The sequence below is a fragment of the Mytilus galloprovincialis genome, chromosome 13 (assembly GCF_965363235.1).
Source record: "Mytilus galloprovincialis chromosome 13, xbMytGall1.hap1.1, whole genome shotgun sequence".
NCBI classification, from domain to species: domain Eukaryota; kingdom Metazoa; phylum Mollusca; class Bivalvia; order Mytilida; family Mytilidae; genus Mytilus; species Mytilus galloprovincialis.
In genome coordinates, this window is record NC_134850.1 from 6,296,745 (window position 1) to 6,316,494 (window position 19,750).

General features: G+C 33.1%; 1 protein-coding gene across 1 annotated transcript in view; it reads right to left on the bottom strand.

Moving 5' to 3' along the window:
• Window positions 1-7,968: 7,968 nt before the first annotated feature.
• Window positions 7,969-19,750, bottom strand: part of LOC143057374 (uncharacterized) — a 57,024-nt gene continuing 45,242 nt past the window's right edge. Inside the window, exons 9-10 of the mRNA XM_076230678.1 lie at window positions 8,511-8,807; window positions 7,969-8,015 (exon numbers count right to left, since the gene is read on the bottom strand). Coding sequence (XP_076086793.1) covers window positions 7,969-8,015; window positions 8,511-8,807 — 344 coding nt within the window. The remainder of the gene's footprint in view (window positions 8,016-8,510; window positions 8,808-19,750) is intronic.

Genomic DNA, 19,750 nt, shown 5'->3' on the forward strand with positions numbered 1-19,750 from the left:
TTGACTGCCCCCTGGTATATGTCGCCCCTCTTTGTTCAATTGACTCGTTTGGTTACTATCTCATTGACCAATATTCCCAGTTAGCACCATGCTCTCTGCACGTTCGTTCATGTAGGTGGCATGTTGCAAGTCAAAATTGTGTTATAATCCGCTTTTACTCTCATTTTTTAGAGACAGTTAACACACCCCGACAGCTTCTATTTCAGGACATACTGTAAATTTGTTTACGTCTAAAAATGTAAAAGTGTGTCCCTGGTGCTTAAGCAACAAACAATTAACCATTGGCGTAAATGCCACATTTTTTGTATGTGTGCCAATGAGTAACATGACACATCTGGGTTATTATTTCTTTCGTTAGAGTACTATGCCGTTGATTTATGATACATCATATTCTAGGATATGTCTCGTTTACATTTTTCACATTTAGAAAAAATAAATTTGGAGCTGTTTCACTGCTAGTACTTGAGTCGTCAATGTTGTATTTCAAATACACTTTTATTATTTGCGTCGTAAGGGTATAATTTTATTGACGTATATTCTACATCTTTTTATTATCTGCGTCGTAAGGGTATAGTCTCAGTGACGTATATTCCACATCTTTTTATTATCTGTGTCATAAGGGTATAGTCTCATAGACGTATATTCCACATCTTTTTTATTATCTGTGTCATAAGGGTATAGTCTCAATAACGTGTATTCCAAATCTTTTTATTATCTGCGTCGTAACAGTATAGTCTCTGACGTATATTCAACATTTTTCATTATCTGCGTCGTAAGGGTATAGTCTCAGTGACGTATATTCAACATCTTTCTATTATCTGTTTCGTAAGGGTATAGTCTCATTAACGTATATCACACATCTTTTTATTATCTGCGTCGTAAGGGTATTGTCGCATTGACGTATATTCCACATCTATTTTATTATCTCCGTCGAAGGGATATAGTCTCAGTGATGTATATTCCACATCTTTTTACTAGCTGCATCGTTAGGGTATAGTCTCATTGACGTATATTCCACATCCTTTAAATATCTGCGTCGGAAGAGTATATTCTTATTGACATAAATTCCAGATATTTCTATTATCTGTGTAATTAGGGTATAGTCTCAAAGACGAATATTCCACATCTTTTTTGTTATCTGTTCCAGGATATAGTCTCATTGACGTATATTCCACATCTTTTTATTATGAACATCGTAAGGGTATATTCTCAGTGACATAAATTCCAAATCTTTTTATTATCTGCGTCGTAAGGGCATAGTCTCAGTGACGTATAGTCCACATCTTTTAATTATCTGCATCGTAAGGGTATAGTCTCAGTGACATATATTCCACATCTTTGGTATATCATCGTCGTAAGAGTATATTCTTATTGACATATATTCCATATATTTTTATTATCTGTGTCATTGGGTATAGTCTCATAGACGAATATTCCCCATCTTTTTTGTTATCTGTTTTCAAGGATATAGAATCATTGACGTATATTCCACATCTTTTCATAATCTGTGTCGTAAGGGGAAAGTCTCATTGACGAATGTTCCATATCTTTTTATTATCTGCGTCGTGAGGCTATAGTCTCATTGACGTATATCACACATCTTTTATTATCTGCGTTGTAAGGGTATAGTCTCATTGACATATTTTCCACATCTTTTTATTATCTGCATCGTAAGGGGAAAGTCTCATTGACGTATATTCCATATATTTTTATTATCTGCGTCGTAAGCGTATAGTCTCATTGACGTATATCACACATTTATCTATAATCTGTTTCGTAAGGGCATAGTCTCATAGACGTATATTTCACATCTTTTTATTATCTGCGTCGTAAAGGTATAATCTCAATGACGTATATTCCCGTGTTTTTTTTTATCTGGGTCGTGAGAGTATAATCTCATTGACGTATATTCCATATATTTTTATTATCTGCGTCGTAAGAGTATAGTCTCATTCTGCGTCGAAAGTTTATAGTCTCATTGACGTCTATTCCACATCTTTTTATTATCTGCGTCGTAAGAGTATAGTCTCATTGACGTATATTCAACATCTTTTCATTATCTTCGTCGTTGAGACATAGTCTCATTGACGTATATTCCACATCTTATTTTTTTTATCTGCGATGTAAGGGTATGGTCTCATTGACGTATATTCCACATCTTTTTAGTATCTGCGTCGTAAAAGTATAATCTTATTGACACATATTCCACATATTTCTTTTATCTGTGTAATTAGGGTATAGTCTCATAGACACATATTCCACATTTTTCTTTTATCTGTGTAATTAGGGTATAGTCTCATAGACAAATATTCCACATCTTTTTTTGTTAACTGTTCTAGGATATAGTCTCATTGACGTATATTCCACATCTTTTTATTATTTACATCGTAAGGGTTTAGTCTCGATGACCTATATTCCATATCTTTTTATTATCTGCGTCGTAAGAGTATAGTCTCATCGACGTATATTCCACATCTTTTCATTATCTGCGTCGTAAAGACATAGTCTCATTGACGCATATACCACATCTTATTTTTTTTTATCTGCGATGTAAGGGCATAGTCTCAGTGACGTATATTCCACATCTTTTTTAAAATCTGTGTCGTTAGAGTATAGTCTTATTCATATATATTCCACATATTCTTATTATCTATGTCATTAGGGTATAGTCTCATAGACGAATATTCCCCATTTTTTTGTTATCTGTTTTCCAGGATATAGTCTCATGGACGTATATTCCACATATTTTTATAATCTGTGTCGTAAGGGGAAAGTCTCATTGACGTATATTCCATATCTTTTTATTATCTGCGTCGTGAGGGTATAGTCTCATTGACGTATATCACACATCTTTTTATTATCTGCATCGTAAGCGGAAAACCTCATTGACGCATATTCCATATCTTTTTATTATCTGCGTCGTAAGCGTATAGTCTCATTGACGTATATCACACATCTTTCTATAATCTGTTTCGTAAGGGTAATACTATAGTCTCATAGACGTATATTTGACATCTTTTAATTATCTGCGTCGTAAAGGTATAATCTCAATGACGTATATTCCATGTCTTTTTATTATCTGCGTCGTGATAGTATAATCTCTTTGACGTATATTCCATATATTTTTATTATCTGCGTCGTGAGGCTATAGTCTCATTGACGTATATCACACATCTTTTATTATCTGCGTTGTAAGGGTATAGTCTCATTGACATATTTTCCACATCTTTTTATTATCTGTATCGTAAGGGGAAAGTCTCATTGACGTATATTCCATATATTTTTATTATCTGCGTCGTAAGCGTATAGTCTCATTGACGTATATCACACATTTATCTATAATCTGTTTCGTAAGGGCATAGTCTCATAGACGTATATTTCACATCTTTTTATTATCTGCGTCGTAAAGGTATAATCTCAATGACGTATATTCCCGGGTTTTTTTATCTGGGTCGTGAGAGTATAATCTCATTGACGTATATTCCATATATTTTTATTATCTGCGTCGTAAGAGTATAGTCTCATTCTGCGTCGAAAGTTTATAGTCTCATTGACGTCTATTCCACATCTTTTTATTATCTGCGTCGTAAGAGTATAGTCTCATTGACGTATATTCAACATCTTTTCATTATCTTCGTCGTTGAGACATAGTCTCATTGACGTATATTCCACATCTTATGTTTTTTATCTGCGATGTAAGGGTATGGTCTCATTGACGTATATTCCACATCTTTTTAATATCTGCGTCGTAAAAGTATAATCTTATTGACACATATTCCACATATTTCTTTTATCTGTGTAATTAGGGTATAGTCTCATAGACACATATTCCACATATTTCTTTTATCTGTGTAATTAGGGTATAGTCTCATAGACGAATATTCCACATCTTTTTTTGTTATCTGTTCTAGGATATAGTCTCATTGACGTATATTCCACATCTTTTTATCATCTACATCGTAAGGGTTTAGTCTCGATGACCTATATTCCATATCTTTTTATTATCTGCGTCGTAAGAGTATAGTCTCATCGACGTATATTCCACATCTTTTCATTATCTGCGTCGTAAAGACATAGTCTCATTGACGTATATTCCACATCTTATTTTTTTTTTATCTGCGATGTAAGGGCATAGTCTCAGTGACGTATATTCCACATCTTTTTTAAAATCTGTGTCGTTAGAGTATAGTTTTATTCATATATATTCCACATATTTTTATTATCTATGTCATTAGGGTATAGTCTCATAGACGAATATTCCCCATTTTTTTTTGTTATCTGTTTTCCAGGATATAGTCTCATGGACGTATATTCCACATATTTTTATAATCTGTGTCGTAAGGGGAAAGTCTCATTGATGTATATTCCATATCTTTTTATTATCTGCGTCGTGAGGGTATAGTCTCATTGACGTATATCACACATCTTTTATTATCTGCATCGTAAGCGGAAAACTCATTGACGCATATTCCATATCTTTTTATTATCTGCGTCGTAAGCGTATAGTCTCATTGACGTATATCACACATCTTTCTATAATCTGTTTCGTAAGGGTAATACTATAGTCTCATAGACGTATATTTGACATCTTTTTATTATCTGCGTCGTAAAGGTATAATCTCAATGACGTATATTCCATGTCTTTTTATTATCTGCGTCGTGAGAGTATAATCTCTTTGACGTATATTCCATATATTTTTATTATCTGCGTCGTAAGAGTATAGTCTCATTCTGCGTCGAAAGTTTATAGTCTCATCGACGTACATTCCACATCTTTTCATTATCTGCGTCGTAAAGACATAGTCTCATTGACGAATGTTCCACATCTTTTTTTTATCTGCGAAGTAAGGGTATAGTCTCATTGACGTATATTCAACATCTTTTTATTATCTGTGTCATAAGGGAATAGTCTCATTGACGTATATTTCAAAATCTTTTTTTTTATCTGCGTCGTTAAGGTAGTCTCATTGCTGTATATTCAACATCTTTTTATTATCTGCATCTGAAGGGTATAGTCTCATTGACGTATTTTACATATGTTTTTATCATCTGAGTCGTATGGTTCTCACTGACGTACATTCACCATCTGTTTTATTATCTTCGTCGTAATGATATAGTCTCATTGAAGATGTGGTATGAGTGCCAATTAGCCAAATCTCCATAAAAGCCAGAATTTATAGCAGTAAACCTTTATAGGTTAAGTACGGTTTTCAACAAGGAGCTTTGCCTCACATAGAACAGCAAGCTATAAAGTGCCTCAGAAATTACTTGTTTAAAACCATTTAAACGGGAAAACCAACGGTCTTATATAAAGAAAAAACTAGAAACGCGTATGAACCACGACAAAAATCGACAAATACTGAACATCAGATTCCTGACTAAGGAGAGGTGCAAACAATTGCACACTATAACATATGAACTGGCATGTCTTAACTCAATCAAAAGACATATTAACTCAAGTGAACATAAATAAACTAATCATATATACCAGGACTAAATTTTGTATATACGCCACTGAACGAATACATTTGATCGATGATAAACCTGTTTTCCTTTTTTGTCGTTTGGTTACTGTCTCATTCACATATATAACATCTTGTTCTTATGTTTTGTGGTCATGATGTACTATATCACTGACGTATATTTCACATATCATTTTTCGTTTGCGTAGGATGTCATTGACGTATACTACTTTGGCTTTCTTTTCTGGCCGTCGTTATTTCAAGGATGTGAAATATTAAAGGTGGTTTCTATAACGTTTAGTGGCAAATATAGGAGCAGACAGGAAAAAATTGAGGTTCTTCGTACATTTATGTCTGCCAAAACAGACATGAGGTTGAGTTTGGTTGTTGTTAATGATATTAGGGGACAAGGAACTGAAGAATAATATTGACAAACTTTAATGTTTAAAGTTTTTATATTGAGAACAGTTTAAGATTAGACATACACATAAATGATAAAACTTTCTATAATAATCTTTATTGAAAACGCAAAACACTCGCGTTGGGTTAAAATCAAAACATTACACATTGTGTAACATGAACAAAAAACATACAACATTTCAAAAAGTTCAAATTAATAATATGTACATAAAAAAATAGTTGCTGGTTCTTATAGGATGCACTAAAATGAGCCATTTACAACACGTCCTTGACGGATGCAAAGTTTTCAACAAATAGCATGAACATGTATAGCTGTTTCTTTAAGCGGCAATCATGTATTACAATCATGAACAACTACATGCTTTTAGTTAAAAACAAATTTTGAACCTTTAAGATACTATTGCAGTAATTCTGTAATATAATTCATCAAGTTGAATTTGTATTCGGGTGATAACACAAAACCATAAAATTCATTTCGAATGACTATATGTAAACAAATCTGAATCGAATAAACCAATTACAGCCGATTGCATTGAGGGTGTAGGTAAAGAAAATATCTTTGGTTAGCTTGCTTGCTAGCGGAACCGTGAAGTCATTATTAGGTAAGGTATACATATATACATTCATGGATCTACAATCTGTCGATACCTGTATCTTGGCATTGCACAAGGTAATATTTTTCTATCAACTGTTTATGACGTCTTTACTCTAAATCCATTGGATGTTGGATGTGTACAGATTGATAAGTTAGTCTTAGATGCATGATTTGTTTTATTAGTTGTTAGTAGCTTTGAACTAGCTGTCACTTAACTGCGAGTACTCTCAGATCTGTTCATAGTGTCTTTTTGTTGTTGGGATGTACAATGTACAAGTACCCGGCCACGTCCACTGGTATTTTTGTCCATCTGACGAATTAAGCCCTTTTTCAACAGATTTCTATAGTTCTTATATTGTACTGTTATACTTCTGTCCCATGTAAGGGGAGGGTCGGGATCCCGCTAACATGTTCAACCCCGCGACATTATGTTTGTATATGCCTGTCCCAAGTCAGGAGCCTGTAATTCAGTGGTTGTCGTTTGTTTATGTGTTACATATTTGTGTTTCGTTAATTTTTTTCTATATATATTAGAAGGCCATTAGTTTTCTCGTTTGAATTGTTTTACACTGTCATTTCGGAGCCTTTTATAGCTGACTATGCGGTATGGGCTTTGTTCATTGTTGAAGGCCGTACGGTGACCTATAGTTGTTAATTTCTGTGTCATTTTGGTCTCTTGTGGAGAGTTGTCTCATTAGCAATCATACCACATCTTCTTTTTTTTTTTTATATATACCTCCCTATTTTCTAAATATGAACACACGAATACACTTAAAACATGTCATACAGTTTAATATAAATAGAACTTATAATATCTTAATCTGTTGTTTGTCGTCAAGTGGCAAATATGTCATGCCTATCCAGTACGAGAACAAATTGGCAGTCTATATTGAATGTAAGTCTTCCAGGATGAAAACAAAAGAGATAAAATGAAAAACGGAGTACCAGTCAAAGAGGGAGTACCAGTCAATGAGGGAGTACCAGTCAATGAGACAGCAACCCAACAACACCATACAATTTTTAATGTGTTTCGATTTGAGTTAAAACCAACACATTCGTATATAATATTTGTTTCGAATACCAAAAATAATGCTGAGGATATGCATATGACTCAAATAAAAATGTCCTCTTAAACAATGTATAAATGGTTTTAAAAGATGTCATGCAAAATAATTTGAATTTTGTTTTCTTCTTCAAAAATCAAACAGTGAATAGTGGATGTGTATCACAGAACAACACACCTTTGCAGCATTACTTTACATTTCCACATACAGTTGATTTGTTGTCACACATGAAATTTAAGCGTTGATCACAGATAGCATGTACATAGTAAAATTGTTAGTATTGTATTTAATCTGAATATAACAGATCGTGACAATCAATTAATTTAGATTTATAGCAAAGAAAACACAAATAAATAGAAGATATAATGGATGACTTAACACAAAAACAGAACCGAGTCCGAATAAACTCATTGTCTGAAAGAATGATTCATGTTAATTTATGTTTCACGTCGAAAAGAAAAGCATTTGCTTTTCCTATAAAATTACAAACAAGAAGAGTATTTTCTTTTTTGTCAAAATAAATTCCCCACGGCCTATCCAATCCATCTGATTCAGTAAGAAGTTCTCTTTGATGTTTACCATCCTCAGATACAACTAATACAGCGTGACGGTGTGTCTTCTCTTTAGTCACATAGACATTCCCCTCATTATCTGTTGTCACATGACGTAAATCCTGAAATGTATCATTTTTAAACTTCCACATTAACTTTCCATCTAACGAGCAGCAGTATATTGATGTATTCTCTATACAGACCAACCTGTCTCTGTCTACTGTAATGTCGTCGATACCGTCTGTAGGTAAAGGTATAGTACGTATTACTTTACCTGTCAGGTCCATCACATGTGTTATACTCCAATCAATAACAACGTACAGGTTATTATCATTATATGATATTCCGCCGCAGATACCATTGGTCTTGATTTTACTCTTGATAGAACGTGTAGATATATTTATTATCAGTATGGTACTGCCAAACACACATGAGACTGCTACCGTGTTACTATCTATCCCTGTTATATACCATGGTGTATTGGACAGAGGAATGTGATCGATATCAGAACCGTCTGAATTACAAATAATAAGTTGGCCATTCGTGTAGTCGGTAAACACTAATGTGTTGCCTGTTTTGATACAGCTACATGTATAAGTCATCGGATTCTCATTCTTTGAATTTTTGATATTTAACTGTTGGCGCAAAATGACAGAAACAGGAAGGTTGGTTTTGACAGATGTTTGATCCTGAACTTCTTTATTTGGTTCATTTTCTGAAATAAATAATCAAGTGTTGATCGGTTATTTTCACCAATCGATTATCTTATTTATAATGCAGTTTACAAACATTTACAGTAAAAGGGATTAAAGAATGTACAAAAAATAATTTTGCATTCTATATTATGTATAATAATTGATTTTTTCACCACCTCAAATGTTCTCTCCAGTGTTAACGATTTATTTGAATAATTGTCACTTGGAACTCGTATAATTCAAAGAAAATCGTAAAAAGGTTAAATGAAAAGTGTAAAACGACAGAGATTGATAAACAGACATATGTAGAGCACAGTCATGTACTTGATTTACCAATAGAGTAAAATATATGTTTGACTTCATTTATCCGAATAACGAAAAAAAGGGGGGGGGTCTCTTTCTATATAAAGGATTTTCAAAGAGGTTTCGCTAGGAAAGGTGCCTTTTTATGTATCAAATATATCAGTGGGTTGTTATCCATTCTTTTGATTTTGACCTTTGCTTAGGGACTGTCCGTTTAGAGTTTTCCTCGGAGTTCGGTATTTTTGTTATTTTACGTTTTGCAATTATACCCAGATAAAATGTAAATGAGTATATAATTTGTATCTTTCTATTGAATATCTGTATATGTGTTTCCACTTTTTAATCAAATTAAAAAAAAGTACTGATAACTACGAAACATTTGAACGGGTAATAAATGTGTAATGAAATACATTCAGGGGTCGTGAATAATAAAGGCAACAGTAGTATACCGCTGTTCAAACTCATAAATCCATGGACAAAAAACAAAATCGGGGTAACAAACTAAAACTGACGGAAACGCATAAATATAAGAGGAGAACAACGACACAACACTACAATGTAACTAACACACGTATGAAAGGGATTTTTTGAAGTACCAGCTGCGCTGCACGTCTGTACCCACAGTCCCATGTTGAGACACCCTTCCTCTTTTTGTGTCCTGACTACCTTGAACTTTATTTAGCTATTTATTTTGGTAAAGAAAACCAGCATCCGAATTGAATGGGTCGAAATTGATAAAGTAGAAACACATCAGCTGTGTTGACTAGTGGAGCAGTTTTTTTTCAATTTTCAATTGTTTCACTTTACAGTACTTGCATTTTAAAAGTATTCTTAATTTGTTTTCTTGAAAATGAATGAAACATTTAACACTGAACGTAAAGCAAACAGCTATTAATAGACTGATCTTTGTATGACCTTATAAGTCTGGAAACATGTCTCTGCGGATTGTGGTGGCCGATGTCTAGTTTCGTGAACAAATATTCTCGTTAAAATTTTTTTTTTAATGAGTCGGGAGAACATAAATATTATAATTATACACATCTTAGTACATGATGTCTTTCGATGAGCCCCCCCACTTACTACGATAGAGAAATCGGTACAAATCTCTCCGTTTAAGACCAAGGTGCCGCCTCGGGGATTTTTCATGTAGTTATGTGGGATGTATAAATACGCATCCACGTCAGTTCAGAATTAGAACGTTGAATATGATGTAGAATAATGACTTGCCATCCACAAAAAGAAATTATCCACATAATTACACCTTATGTAAGAATCCGGGGTTTTGATTGGTTAATAGCCAGTGTATTTTTCACCAATTTACTGTTATCAAATGAATATCGTTCATTTTTAACGCCGCCGGGGTATTTGCTAAAAGGATATGTCTTTTTTACCCTCTCTGCCGTGGTATTTGCCAAAAAATACTCTATCCGACTAGACGCTTGTAACGTCACGATCATCAATCGTTTTAGTACATTAACATTCGGTGTAATTAAACAGATATATCATGTTATTGAGGGGTATTTGCGAAAAATACCAGTCTTGAGAATGAATTTCCCTCGCCTTACGGCTCGTGAAATTTAACATTCTCTCGACTGGTATTTTTCGCAAATACCCCTCCTTAACATGATATATCTGTTCAGTATTCATTATGACTCCCATAAGGGTGACTGGAGAATAGAAATATGGTCCCTATTGGTCTTCCTCCGACCGGCAGTAAAACCCTTGCAAAGTTGGGCGTCCATTCGGCTGTGCGGGATTTATCAAGTACGCAGCCACGTGCGGTCAGATTGGGGACGTTAGACCTGAAGCCTCGTATAAAGCGAGATCAACGATCTTTGCACGTTAGGAATACTAAGTCTTTCCACAACTCTTTGAGCGGTCCGTAGGTGGCCTATTGTAACGCTAAATGTTTGTGCCTATCCTATATACCCTCATTTTCCTGTGGCAGACTAAATATCCCCGACCTCTATTTCATACAGAAATTATCTATCGTGTGTATTGTATGTTTGATAGCGTCCTTAACTTGCAACCAACAATCAACAATCAATCATTATAACTCAATCTTAAATGGTCCAGATTAAGTTTATTTGAGGTACAAATTACGTAAAAAAGAAAAGGAAATACAGTTTTTTTTTAATTGTCAGTTGTATTTGTGACCATTTAAACCAACAATAAGCTTTCATGAATTATGGTACTAGCATGTATTATAGGTCTAAAGCAAAATTGGTTAATCTGAAAATCTTTTTGCCTGTCTGAGGTTACGAGTCTCAGCTTGTCAGTCGTTGTTTTTTCTCAAATCTCATTGTATTTTTTTTTTCATTTGCGGAATTTGGTATAGGTTGCTGATCTTTAAAAGTCTCTGTTGGATAGTTAGTCTGAAAGTGTAATTTGATGAAAGCCGTACGTGTATTATTACCAAGTAATACTTTTTGTCATTGGGTCGCTATTTTATTGACAGATACATTTTGTACATCACATCTACTTAATTTTTACTTAAATTATTCATCATAGATAGAGGTAAGGAGAAACTAATCCACAGAACCAAACTTATCATTTCAGTCTTCATCTTAACCACAAAGGGTGACTGGGGAAGAGATATCAGGCCACTAAGGCCTTCCGGTAGTACAACCCTTTGCAAAGTGGAGCATCATGTTGACTATGTGGGATATACAAGTGCGCAGCCACGTCCACTCAGTATTGGAACATTAAATTCATCTTAGGGAGTCACTGCACGTTAAGAACCATTTCAAAACCTCTGGCACAATTTCTGTTTGTATCTTATAAACACAAATTTTTCAGTGGCAGTTAAAATTCCACCGACCTTCATCCCAAATAGCATCTATGACAGGACCTATCTATTACTAAATTGTCCTCAACATGCATGCACGGAATATTTGCCAACGGACATTCAGCCACAAACAATCAATCAACTATGCTCAAAGGAGTTGCAATCTCTGTAATTTAAGAAGACAAAATGTCTTATAAAACTTCTCGATACTGAAATACCTTCTCCTCAGCTGGGGAATCATACAGTACCCTCTGCAACACTGGTATCAACCCAGTTCAGGTAAATAAAAATAGCAGGTAATTAAAAACAACACTTCACCAATTTATTAGATCTTTCCACTTTTCCGTGGAAAGACCTATAGGTTTTTTTCTGATTATTAGGTCTTTCAACCTTTTCGGTTGAAAGACCTATAGGTTTTGTTCTGATTATTAGGTCTTTCCACTTTTCCGTGGAAAGACCTATTGAATTTGTTCTGATTATTATTATTTTTCTTCTTCCGCCTAAATTTTTTTCTTGCGTAGTTTTGTTGTTTCAAAAGATGTCTCTTAGATATTTGGAATATGATATCGTATAGTTTATACGCTTTAAAAAATGACAACTGCGTAACAAAATACTTAACCTTGTAAGAGTTATCTCCCCAAACACTGTTTTTCTTGTGGCCACTACTCCTTCGCAACCGTAAAAGATTACGACAAATTTATTTTACCAAATTGCTCGTTACATCTTAAGGATTAGGATATTCATTGGACCGAAGCTTTACGGAGACTCCATATGAGAGTTATTCCCCATTTTTATTTGAATTAAGTGATATGCATTTCTAAATGGTAAACCATAAGTGATAGAGACCAAGGGTCTTTAGATTTGAGGTCCTTGGTTCAAAAAAATGAAAATGAGGTCAAGGTCAAAGGTCAAGGTCATATTTTAAATTTTGATTTTGGCTAATTTTTCCTTATTTTCAAAAACCTTAAAAGATATCGACAAATTATTTTTACTAAATTGTTAGTTGAGACATGTTGTAACTTAAAAATTTTGGTTGGAAGGGTGCCTAAACAATACATGAGAGTTTTCGCCCATCTTATATTTAAAATCATGCCTACAGTGATATAACTCATTAACCATACATTTTACAGATCTAGGGTCTTTTTATTTGAGGTCCTTGGTTGGTGACCTTGAAATTGAAGGTCAAAGGTTAATAGAACGTTCTAGATTTTGACCTTTGCCATTTTCATATTTATACATTATAAAGTCATAGAACTGACATTTTTGATTGATTTTTAATATTTTGATAATAAAATAGATCTTTACTTGTGGAAAGACCTTCAATTGTTCTTTGAACAATTGGTTTTTAATTATTATTATTTTTTTTTTTCTTCCGCCTAACTTTTTTCTTGCGTATTATTGATGTTTCAAAAGATGTCTCTTAGATATTTGGAATATGATACCGTAAAGTTTATACGCTTTAAAAATTGACAAAGGCGTAACCAAAAACTTTACGTTGTAAGAGTTATCTCCCCAAACACTGTTTTTCTTGTGGCCACTACTCCTTCGCAACTGTAAAAGATAACGACAAATTTATTTTACCAAATTGCTCGTTACATCTTCAGGATTAGGATTTTAATTTTAACTGAAGCTATCCGGAGACTCCATATGAGAGTTATCCCCCCTTTTGTATATGATATAAATGATATGCATTTCTAACTAGAAAACCATAAGTGATAGAGACCTAGGGTCTTTTGATTTAAGATCCTTGGTCCCAAAAAATTAAAATTAGGTCAAGGTCAATGGTCAAGGTCAAATTCTAAATTTTGATTTTGGCTTATTTTTACTTATTCTCATTAATCTTATAAGATATCGACAAATTATTTTTACTAAATTGTTAGTTGCGACATGTTGTAACTTAGATATTTTGATTGAAAGGGTGCGTAGACAATAAATGGGAGTTTTCGCCCCTCTTATATTTAGAATTATATGTAAAGTGATATTACTCATGAACCATACATATTAAGGAACTAGTGTCTTTTGATTATAGATGTTTAGTCTATGACCTTGAAATTGAGGTCAAGGTCATAGGTTAATTGGACGTTCTAGATTTTGACCTTTGCTCGAAATTTATATTTACACATCATAAAGCCATAGGAACTGACATTTTCAACTGAATTTTAATATTTTCATATCAAAATAGATCCTTATTGGTTGAAAGACCTTCAATTGTTCTCTGAACAATTGGTTTTTAATTATTATTATTATTATTAGGTCTTTCCACCTTTCCGTGGAAAGACCTATTGAATTTGTTCTGATTATTATTATTATTTTTTTTTTTTTTTTTTTCTTCCGCCTAATTTTTTTTCTTGCGTATTATTGATGTTTCAAAAGATGTCGCTTAGATATTTGGAATATGGTATCGTATAGTTTATACGCTTTAAAAATTTACAACTGTGTAACAAAATACTTTACGTTGTAAGAGTTATCTCCCCAAACACTGTTTTTCTTGTGGCCACTACTCCTTCGCAACCGTTAAAGATTACGACAAATTTATTTTACCGAATTGCTCGTTACATCTTCAGGATTAGGATATTCATTTGGACCGAAGCTTTACGGAGACTCCATATGAGAGTTATTCCCCCTTTTCCCTTAAATTAAGTGATATGCATTTCTAAATGGTAAACCATAAGTGATAAAGACATAGGGTCTTTAGATTTGGGGTCCTTGGTCCAAAATAATAAAAATGAGGTCAAGGTCAAAGGTCAAGGTCATATTCTAACTATAGTTAGTTGCGACATGTCCTTGTATATTTTGATTGAAAGGGTGCGCAGGCAATAAATAGGAGTTTTTGCCCATCTTACATTTAGAATTACGCGTAAAGTGATATTACTAATAAACCAAACATATTAAAGACCTTGGGTCTTTTGATTTAAGGTCCTTGGTTTGTGAACTTGAAATTGAGGTCAAGGTCATAGGTCAATATGACGTTCTAGATTTTGACCTTTGCTTTAAATTCATATAAATACATCATACAGCCATAGGAACTAACATTTTAAACTGATTTTTAATATTTCAATATCAAAATAGATCTTTTCTAGTGGAAAGACCTACAATTGTTCTCTGAACAATTGGTTTTTAATTAGGTCTTTCCACTTTTCCGTGGAAAGACCTATTGTATTTGTTCTGATTATTATTAAGTCTTTCCACTTTTCCGTGGAAAGACTTATTGTTTTTGTTCTGATTATTATTATTATTATTATTATTTTTTTTTTTCTTCCGCCTAATTTTTTTCTTGCGTAGTATTGTTGTTTAATAAGTTGTCGCTTAGATATTTGGAATATGATATCGTATAGTTTATACGCTTTAAAAATTTACAACTGCGTAACAAAATACTTTACGTTGTAAGAGTTATCTCCCCAATCACTGTTTTTCTTGTGGCCACTACTCCTTAGCAACCGTAAAAGATTACGACAAAATTATTTTACCAAATTGCTCGTTACATCTTCAGGATTAGGATTTTAATTTTGACCGAAGCTATCCAGAGACTCCATATGAGAGTTATTCCCCCTTATGTATTTGATATAGGTGATATGCGTTTCTAACTGGTAAACCATAAGTGATAGAGACCTAGGGTCTCTTGATTTGAGATCCTTGGTCCAAAAAAATGAAAATAAGGTCAAGGTCAAAGGTCAAGGTCATATTCTAAAATTTGATTTTGGCTTATTTTCACTTATTTTCAAATACTGTATGACATATCGACAAACATTTTTTCCTAAATTGTTAGTTGCGACATGTCCTTACTTGTATATTTTGGTTGAAAGGGTGCGCATACAATAAATGGGAGTTTTTGTCCATCTTACATTTAGAATTACGCGTAAAGTGGTATTACTCATTAACCAAACATATTAAAGACCTTGGGTCTTATGATTTAAGGTCCTTGGTTTGTGACCTTGAAATTGAGGTCAAGGTCATAGGTTAAAAGGACGTTCTAGATTTTGACCTTTGCTTTAAATTCATATAAATACATCATAAAGCCATAGGAACTAACATTTTAAACTGATTTTTCATATTTCAATATCAAAATAGCTCTTTACTAGTGGAAAGACCTTCAATTGTTCTCTGAACAATTGGTTTTTAATTTTTTTTTTTTTTTTTTTTCTTCCGCCTAAATTTTTTTCTTGCGTAGTATTGATGTTTCAGAAGATGTCGCTTAGATATTTGGAATATGATGTCGTATAGTTTATACGCTTTAAAAATTTACAACTGCGTAGCAAAATACTTTACGTTGTAAGAGTTATCTCCCCAAACACTGTTTTTCTTGTGGCCACTACTCCTTCGCAACCGTAAAAGATTACGACAAATTTATTTTACCAAATTGCTCATTACTTCTTCAGGATTAGGCAATTCATTTGGACCGAAGCTATCTGGAGACTCCATATGAGAGTTATTTCCCCTTATGCATTTGATATAAGTGATATGCATTTCTAACTGGTAAACCATAAGTGATAGAGACCTAGGGTCTCTTGATTCGAGTTCCTTGGTCCAAAAAAATGAAAATAAGGTCAAGGTCAAAGGTCAAGGTCATATTCTAAAATTTGATTTTGGCTTATTTTCACTTATTTTCAAATACCGTATGACATATCGACAAATATTTTTTCCTAAATTGTTAGTTGCGACATGTCCTTACTTGTATATTTTGGTTGAAAGGGTGCGCATACAATAAATGGGAGTTTTTGTCCATCTTACATTTAGAATTACGCGTAAAGTGGTATTACTCATTAACCAAACATATTAAAGACCTTGGGTCTTATGATTTAAGGTCCTTGGTTTGTGACCTTGAAATTGAGGTCAAGGTCATAGGTTAAAAGGACGTTCTAGATTTTGACCTTTGCTTTAAATTCATATAAATACATCATAAAGCCATAGGAACTAACATTTTAAACTGATTTTTCATATTTCAATATCAAAATAGCTCTTTACTAGTGGAAAGACCTTCAATTGTTCTCTGAACAATTGGTTTTTAATTATTATTATTTTTTTTCTTCCGCCTAATTTTTTTCTTGCGTAGTATTGATGTTTCAAAAGATGTCGCTTAGATATTTGGAATATGATATCGTATAGTTTATACGCTTTAAAAATTTACAACCGCGTAACAAAATACTTTACGTTGTAAGAGTTATCTCCCAAAATACTGTTTTTCTTGTGGCCACTACTCCTTGGCAATCGTTAAAGATTACGACAAATTTATTTTACCAAATTGCTCGTTACATCTTCAGGATTAGGATATTCATTTCGACCGAAACTTTACGGAGACTCCATATGAGAGTTATTCCCCCTTTTCCATTAAATTAAGTGATATGCATTTCTAAATGGTAAACCATAAGTGATAGAGACATAGGGTCTTTAGATTTGAAGTCCTTGGTCCAAAAAAATAAAAAGTAGGTCAAGGTCAAAGGTCAAGGTCATATTCTAAATTTTGATTTTGGCTTATTTTCACTTATTTTCAAATACCGTATGACATTTCAACAAATATTTTTTCATAAATTGTTAGTTGCGACATGTCCATTACTTGTATATTTTGGTTAAAGGGTGTGCAGCCCATAAATTGGAGTTTTTGTCCATCTTACATTTAGAATTACGTGTAAAGGTATATTACTCATTAACCAAACATATTAAAGACCTAGGGTCTTCTGATTTAGGGTCCTTGCTTTGTGACCTTGAAATTGAGGTCAAGGTCATAGGTTAAAACGACGTTCTACATTTTGACCTTTGCTTTAAATTCATATAAATACATCATAAAGCCATAAGAACTTACATTTTAAACTGATTTTTCATATTTCAATATCAAAATAGATCTTTACTAGTGGAAAGACCTACAATTGTTCTCTGAACAATTGGTTTTTAATTATTATTATTTTTTTTTTTTTTTTCTTCCGCCTAATTTTTTTTCTTGCGTAGTATTGTTGTTTAATAAGTTGTCGCTTAGATATTTGGAATATGATATCGTATAGTTTATACGCTTTAAAAATTTACAACCGCGTAACAAAATACTTTACGTTGTAAGAGTTATCTCCCCGAACACTGTTTTTCTTGTGGCCACTACTCCTTCGCAACCGTAAAAGATTACGACAAATTTATTTTACCAAATTGCTCGTTACATCTTCAGGATTAGGATATTCATTTGGCCCGAAGCTATCCGGAGTCTCCATATGAGAGTTATTTCCCCTTCTGCATTTGATATAAGTGATATGCGTTTCTAACTGGTAAACCATCAGTGATATAGGCCTAGGGTCTTTGGATTTAAGTTCCTTGGTCCAAAAAAATGAAAATCATGTCAAAGGTCAAGGTCATATTCTAAATTTTGATTTTGGCTTAATTTCTCTTATTTTCAACAACCGTGAAAGATATTGAGGAATTATTTTTACTAAATTGTGAGTTGCAACATGTTGTAACTTATAAATTTTGGTTGGAAGGGTGCGTAAACAATAAATGAGAGTTTTTGCCCATCTTATATTTAAAATCATGCCTAAAGTGATATAACTCATTATTCATACATATTACAGACCTAGGGTCTTTTTATTTGAGGTCCTTGATTGGTGACCTTGAAATTGAGGTCAAGGTCAAAGGTTAATAGGACGTTCTAGATTTTGACCTTTGCTTTAAATTCATATTTATACATTATAAAGTCAAAGGAACTGACATTTTAGATTGATTTTTAATATTTTGATAATAAAATAGATCTTTACTTGTGGAAAGACCTTCAATTGTTCTTTGAACAATTGGTTTTTAATTGTTTCTGAAATGCTTATCTTTGTTTCCATTCTTGAACCTTGTTAAGAACACCCTCCCCCCGTGGTCCTTACTACCTTTAACTTTGTTTATCATATGTTGTTTTTGTAAAAAAAATAATACATATATGGGCGTTTTTTTTTCAATAAAAGCGTTCCTTTCAGACCTAAATAAATGGAAAATCAACTAGTCTTAAATTTATTTTCAAGAGTTATTTTGAATACCTCTATTATAGACCTGTTTGTAAACAAAAAGTGCAATCTTAAATACTCTTTAAAATGATATTATTTTCATAGTTTGTGTACTGTTTCGTAGGGGATTTTTTCCCCCTACGAAACTACTTCTAAACACACATATTTTTGCAATTTTAAATGTTTCCTATAGACATTCCAATTTGTTTACTTTATATACTAGAAAAATCCCATGTTTTTCTGAATTGGAGAACCATTTTTTATCGATAGAGATTAGACAGTACTTCACATATGAAGGTACAACTCATGTTACATAGTGGACATTTTGATGCGTTTCGTAGTGGACAAAAAGTTTCGTAGTTGACATCAACCCTATTCTATGTTAATAAAAACATAATAAAATTACATGAAACTAACCTTTGATATTTGCTTTGCACGAATATAATTGAAAAAAGAGTAAAAAAAAGACTGCATGGTAGTGGTAGTGTCCACTACGAAACGTTTTTCTCCCAAACTTGTTTCGTAGGGGACGTATTCACATGTTTTATTTTTTTTCTCACAACCCCAATATTGCAATAGTAACAAGACTGACTGTATTCATAAAGGCGTTATTAAGCTGTACACTGATATTTTTCATGACTTTAAAACCAGTTACTGAAGGAGATTTGACCCGTTTCGTATTGGACATTTACAAAAATACGGTATCACTCTGGTCCATTTGATGTGCTCAATTTTTCTTACCAACAGTTTAATTGCCGTTATAAAAGCATCACTTCTTTTGTGAGACCCTAATGTTTATATCTCTTGCAAACAAAAAATTACATTGATTTTATAAAACTGTTTATAAGCAAGTTTTAGGGACACACCTTCTAAAATAAAAAATCCTATGTTAAAAGCTGTTTATTAAAAT